Genomic DNA, 6,740 nt, shown 5'->3' with positions numbered 1-6,740 from the left:
TTCCCATTGCTTTCGTGACGAGGCCAGCCCTTGCGCCAGGTCTTTCCGTTCGTCGACTGCCGCGGCGCCTCGTTCCACCAGTGTATCAGATTGCATGGTGGCGATTTCTTTCTTGGCCTCATCAATGGCTCGCCGCGCGACGGTCTGCTCCGATGATCGATATCCTCCGGCTTCTGCGATTGCGCGACCTGAGTGTTTCTGTGTGTTACGGACATTAGGCAGTGACTCTGCTCGCCACAATGATGCAACTGTACAGTTAGATTGTCCCGAGGCGAGCCGATGTCGTTGGTCTGCTGGTGTGGTTGAGAGTTTTCGGCGGGCTGCGGTTCGTCGATATCCTGTCCAAGATCCAGCGTTAGATGTATTGCCAGCTCCTGCGCAGTCCCGGAGAGGCGTCCTCACCATCGCGGATACCGTTCCTGTTGCGGGATCCAAGGGCAGGGAAGAAGCGCCCTCATCCGGAGCGTTATCGGGGGGAGGCCTGAGCCTGAACTTATTGCCTTTCTTTTTACGAACAGCCATGACGATCTAAGTGTGTACCAAGAGTTCTAGCTGTTGAGTAGATGTGCGTCGATGGTGGCGATAGTCAGAGGGAACGGGGGAGGAGAGCGAGCACACTCAGTGGAACGGCTTTAGGTGCGCGAACCCTCATGATCATGCATGCCGTTTCCGCGTGCTGTGCGAAACCCTACTCGGTCGAGATACCTTCATTGGTTACATAGCTCTGGGGGCTAAAGCGGGGCCGCTGCGGGGATCTACTGATGTTCGTGAGAGCGGACGGGAGACAAAGCTGCATTGGCCACAGGATGATGTTGGTGAGTATACTTCAAGGAAAGAGTGTTACAGCGGATGTGTTTCCCGAGCAGTTGGAGTTGACTAGGTGCATCACAGGTCTCCTCGGGTAGCCCTTAGCGTAGGTCCGTCGTCCGAATCTCGTGCACGGCAGCTCAACAATGCGTTCCAGCCGAGCTGCAAAGATTTGAGTTGTAGAATTTAGCTATCGATGCAGCGCAAAACAATCGGGATGGGAAATTGGACGCATTCCGGACGTGTAGCTTTTGCAGCTTGTCGTAGCGCAGTCAAACGTTAAAGCCCGCGGTCGACGTTTGCGCGAGAGAATTCCCACCCAGCCTTTGGTCTTGCACCGATTGCACCACTACCTCGCTCTGCTGGCATACGATACTGACATGCGCGATCATCAACTGCGTCCAAGATTGCTATCAAAGCCGCCGATATAAGCCGATACAGCCATCAGCCATTCATCTCCTGGCTAGGCTGCGGCGACCCGCCTACTCTATTGCCGTCGGATCATCCGCGCCTTCAGGGTCCAACACTTGTGCCAGCTCGGACTGAACCAATTCATTGCGCAGTTGGTCACAAAGTCGATCTTTTGCGCGCAACGGGCTGACTCGGATAAGGGATAATCGAAGCCGATGAAGAGTGTATCTAGGTACGCGCAAAGATGGAAGGACATGCGTAGCCTATCATAAGCTCTTCTCGCACGAGATAGCATGCGCATTCAAGAATCAACGCCGTCGGAGGTAGTGGGCAACTATGTGCGTACACCTCGTTTTGTGGCTCGATCGTGTTCAAGGTCATCGAGGAGCATCTCCGGGTACCATGATCTCGAAGACAATTTCGATTTCTTCCATGAAGGCAAGATGGTGTCATCCACGAATCTCCTAGGCCATGTTCTGAATCAAAAGGCGATGTCAGCCCAGTATGCCAACTCTTGCCGGAGTACCGCATTTGCAACCGTCGACAGGACTTCCGTACGCCACTTTGCCAAGTTACGCGACAGAGTCCTGGCGACTCTCGTGAACCATCACAACCGCCAAGGCCCTACTAGCGGGTCCTCGATGAGCCGACTCTTTATTATGCGACCTGGTTCGTCCATATCTATGACCCCTTCAGTCTTGGTTAACCTGGTAGTTCATGTAGGGTAGCGACGAGCTGCATGTCGTATACGGAGCGTCGTGCGAGAAGAGAGAAGCGAGCAAATTCTACGCGTATGAATTCATCTTCCACTGCCGATGACAGAAAACAATCCGGACGGTGAGTGTCGCTTGCGTGGTACGTCACGCTGGTCCTCAAATTGGCTTTTATCGACGCAGACCAACTTGGAGCTCTATCATAGAACGTACGCCAGCTGGCCTTCGTTAACAGCGCGTAAACCGGTGGAAGAGCCTTCTTGAAGCTACGGCGCCGGCGTCGTCGACAGGATAAGGACCCTTGCATGGCGGGCGCTGTGCGAATGGAAGCAACAGCACTCCCAACGCAAGTTGTTCCAGCCACTCCCATCCGCCGCTCCGCAGGTCAAGCTAGCGTACGACCCGAGCTCGCTGCCGTAACCCCTGCAGGAGCCGGATGACGGCCGGCCGCGCTGCGGATGCATCTGCTGTTACTGAAGTCGCGTTCCAACTGCGGGCGTCGGACGCGTTCGCGCCAAGTCTGGCATGCGAGAGGGAATTGCGTTCAGATATCGCGAACGTTGGCGTAATTGGTACCTCGTACTTTACTCAGCTGCGCGGGTCGAAAGGTAATCAAGTCAGATATATTGGACTGGTGTACACTATGATACACGTTCAACAATAACTGGGCTCACGCACGGCTATGAGCTCATGTGCACCGGCCATGATATCTGTTGTACAGTTACTGAGGTTACAAGATCGTGATACCTTTCACATGCCCGGTGCTTTATCGCGCAGTAACGTGAATCAAGGGCATTAGCCCGACGCTGACATGATATCGCACGCTCCGGAGCATGCGCGAGTTGAGGCGGCACCGGTACCTGTTCTGTGCTAAGAGTCGACCAGCGAGGACCTGACGTCTCCCGATCCCGGCCGTTCCACATCCGGGCTGGTCCGCCCCCGTCCGCGTCCTCGTGGTCCATGGCGCCGATGTTCGCGTCCCCAGAACTTACACGATGGTTGTCGACGAAGCATGCTCGACCCGAGCCCCTCGAGCTTGCTGCGTTCAACACACTGGCGGAGTTGGAAGAGCGCCCAGACTGGCCATCGGGGGAAAAATCTCATGATGGTCCGCAACGCAGATTCTATGGGATAGGGAGTCAGTCGACGAAGAGAAAGCGGGAGGTGAGATAGAGGGTTGTAGAAACCTGTGGAGGCGCCGGGAGCAGGTTATGTCCTGCGTTGGGTAGTCATTGAACAACCTGTGGAAGTAAGCCCCCGGACGATGGTCGTCGGTTTTTCACAAGATCGATATCATTGGGGAGAACACAATGCAAACCCGCGATAATATCCCTAGTTCGCGGGGATAATTTTCGCCGCCAGCAACCATGTACATGCACACTGGCACACTGATGCCAAGTCCGTGACGGCGCACGTCGTATCCAGTTCAAACATGATGCCGGCCTTGAGGATTTCGAGCATCGGTAGGTTCGAATACGAGGCGCCTGGAACGCGCGTTTGCCCGTCAGCGTCGATCGAGAAATGCATATAGAATGGCAAGCCGATTCACGCGAGAAGAGCTCGCCAGAACAGACCCAAGATAGGGCTACGCACTTTGATCGGCAATTCCGGCGGCCACGACACGTCGACGATCTGAGCGTGCAGGTAGATGCCACGGTCCTGGAGGTTGTAGAGGTCAGCGATGGTGGAGAGCGAGCCGAGATCACGTCCCCGGTGCATTAGGAGCCAGGTTGCCTACAGAGAATGGATGTGTTCGTTCGGCACATAGCTTTGAGAACAACCCGAATATGTGAGGAGCTCCTTTCGATGGTCATGGTGGGCGACATCGTAGACCCTCCGTTCAAATTGGTCGACATCCGCCTGCGCATCCCAAGGGTGCATGCACTCGATGCAGCTCTCGTGTTGATCCCGAGCAAATTCAAGCTTGACGTCTTGGCCAGACTGGGCGTATACGCTTGGAGCTTCTTCGGCTTCGGAGAGCCGGTCGCTGGACGACATCGCCGACGACGATATACTTTCCACGAGCGAGCAGGCGCGACGGTTGTGAGCCCGTAGTGTTCGATGCGCAGAACAGTCTGAGGAGACAAAGGGTGTGAGCGGGAGGAAAATGTGCAGGTACTGGCACGCGAAATGCAACACGCCGGGGAGGCCATCGAGGTGGATCATGGCGTCGGCATGGGAGCAGAGGTGCGGTCCATACAAGGGAATGAACAGACGAGGATGATCGTCGAGGATGATCCTGCGAGTATCGAAGTCTCATGAGCTTTATAATCCTGAGGTCGGCGGGTTCTCGAAGGCGTTTTGAGATGGACATTCAACCGCCCCGACGTCGACGCAAGCTTGGTATTCTTCTGGACGGTATGATCTGCATCGTGGACATGAGGTGAGTAAGGGGAACTCGTGTACCAGCACATACTCAAGAGTACTCACGCTGGACGCAACCGCCGAGTATCTGTTGCTCGGGCTCATCCATGTTTACATCCCGCCTGGCATGAGTCATCCTTCCGAGTCGCGTACATCTTGGTGTGCGCGACGGAGGCTGAGGGACGGAAAACGAACCGGTCGGCCCGGTGAGCCTCGTACGGCGCAAAGTGGTCCTTGACGCGAAGGGCAGTCATGAATCCGCGCGTTCCCGGAAGTAGAGTATGAGCCTGCGAACGTGCATCAGCGTCTATCCATAGGCAGATACGGTATAGTAAGGGCGACCGATGCAAACGACGGAGATACACCAAGAGCGTATACAAGCATAGAAAGAGGTACGAGGGAAATCGCGCACCTCGATCGCGGTTCTTCGGACGATCGCGTCAACGTCGAAGACCTGGACGAGTTGGCAGGGTATGGTACTTCCGCAGATTGGCAGGTTGGTGTGTAGGCGGAGAGCGGGCCAAGGTAGAGCAGGTCAAGTTTGTTGTCGTGAGGTAGGCTACAGAAATAGTGCATATATGCGCTCGTCAGCATGCGTGAGCTTCAGGTCGAATAGGGTTGGAAATTGAAGAGGAAAGGCTGACCGGGGCTGGAAGCGCCGACATGCATACTCGGGCTACCCATGCTGGGCGATATCGTCATCCTCCCATCTGATACCACTCAGGTCTGTATGCCAATCCGAGAGCCGGCATATCCGGCACGGTGGTCGTGGCTATAGCGAGCTCGATGACATCGCCAGACTGGGCCCATTCGGTCAGAGCTTCTTCGTCTTCGGAGGACCGGTCAGCATTACGATGGACCAAGTTGACGACGACGAGACACTGGGAGCGGACGAGGAGGCTGGACAGCGATGACGGTGCTCCGGTCTTGCGGATATGATGTTCGATGCGGAGAGTGGTTTGAGGAGCCGTGAGGCGTGGTCGCGAGGATCAGGTACACGGGCTAGCGTATGCCCTGCTTCATGGCCGATGCAGTTTATCGTATTGGATCATAGCGCCGATGGCGAAGGAGAGGGAGATGAGACGCGGTGGTGTGAGGTGAGGGGACGGACGTCGTTGCTCTTCGGGATGGCCCTAGGCGACGGAGGTGTTCGAGTCCTGAGGTCGGCTCATTGCTGGATGAGCTCTTAGTCTCGAGCGCAGCATGAGAGACGCGTTGCGTGATACATCGAGGACCAGAGGAAGCGGGATGGAGACTCGACATCGCCCGGCCGGATGAGACGTTCCGCACTGCTGAGGCCGAGTGAACAAACGAACGTCGTCAACCAGCACATACTCGGACACTCACGCTGTTGTTCACCGAACATCGATATCATCTCTTGCTCATATTCATCCCCGTTCCCCTCCAGCGAGACACAAGTCATTGATCTGACTTGCAATGCGGACATCTTGACGTGTGGAGCTGGCCGAGAGAGAGAGTGGGCGCACCGGAGCTGAGGTCACGTGCGGCGGTGCAAGTTCTTGGGCGGCGGAGGTCGCCTTGCTGGCGCTTCGTCTCCGCTCTCGAGGGCGGCGAGGAGGATCCCTGCCCGCTCGCCCGCTGTTTCATCCCACCCTCCTCACCCTGTTACATTAGTGGAATCCACATAGTTACTTCAAAGAATCTATTCCAACAAGATATCGAATGCCCGAACATTCGTCCGATATGCAAGAGGAGTGGCCCCTATTCAATTTCCCACGGATCACATGATCCTTGCTTGTCGTTTTTCTGTTATGCCTCTGCTCCGCAAAACAAGAAAATGACAAGCACAAGTCACATGACACCAAGGACCGTGAGAGCAGGCTCGCCCCTTTGGGACGCCGATGGAAATCTGATGTCACGGATTGTAGAGAGACTCGGCCGAGTCGGCCGGGGGCGAGCCGTCGCGCTCGCACCCGGCCGACGCCCAAGCCAAGAGGCTTCACCCACACCTGCCGGTGTCTCTCAACGCGCCGTGGATACACGGGCTGCAGGACCGTAGCCCGCCCAAGACTCCGATGTCGCGCGCGACCGCCGTCGGCCGAAGCCGATCCAGCTTGTCCTTCTTCGTGCCTTGGTTCGTCGCCCCGGGGGCACTCAGATGTGCACTCGCATGGCAATATCATATAATGCGTCTCGTCTCGATCGTGTTCTCCGAGCCTGCTTCGTACAGCACGCAACTCGTTGTATCATCGTACCTGCCGCTACCGTCGGTCCACCTACTACCTGCCTCAAGTCAGCCTACTCCAAGACAACGGATTTGAGTCCATCCCCAGTATGCTCATTCGCGCGTCCATAGCTCGCGTGAAGCACGCCAAACCGAACGCGGGGTCTTTCGCCTCCCCGGCGCGGCTACATCAAAGCGGGGCTATTGAGGCTGACGAAGCATTCGTCCTCGCTGCAAAATGGAAAGGAGCGTGCAAGGCA

At 56.2% G+C, this 6,740-nt stretch overlaps 1 protein-coding gene across 1 annotated transcript; it reads right to left on the bottom strand.

The window, feature by feature from the left end:
• Positions 1-3,476: 3,476 nt before the first annotated feature.
• Positions 3,477-4,549, bottom strand: PUNSTDRAFT_130503 (uncharacterized protein; the record flags this gene model as incomplete). The annotated part of the gene is made up of 3 exons (XM_007379739.1): positions 3,477-3,665; positions 3,756-4,170; positions 4,449-4,549. The coding sequence occupies 3 exons, from the start codon at positions 4,547-4,549 to the stop codon at positions 3,477-3,479; spliced, it is 705 nt and encodes a 234-aa protein (XP_007379801.1).
• Between the last annotated feature and the right edge of the window lie 2,191 nt (positions 4,550-6,740).

The sequence above is a fragment of the Punctularia strigosozonata genome (genome assembly GCF_000264995.1).
Source record: "Punctularia strigosozonata HHB-11173 SS5 unplaced genomic scaffold PUNSTscaffold_2, whole genome shotgun sequence".
Lineage (NCBI taxonomy): Eukaryota > Fungi > Basidiomycota > Agaricomycetes > Corticiales > Punctulariaceae > Punctularia > Punctularia strigosozonata.
This window is presented reverse-complemented; position numbering and strand designations above follow the sequence as displayed.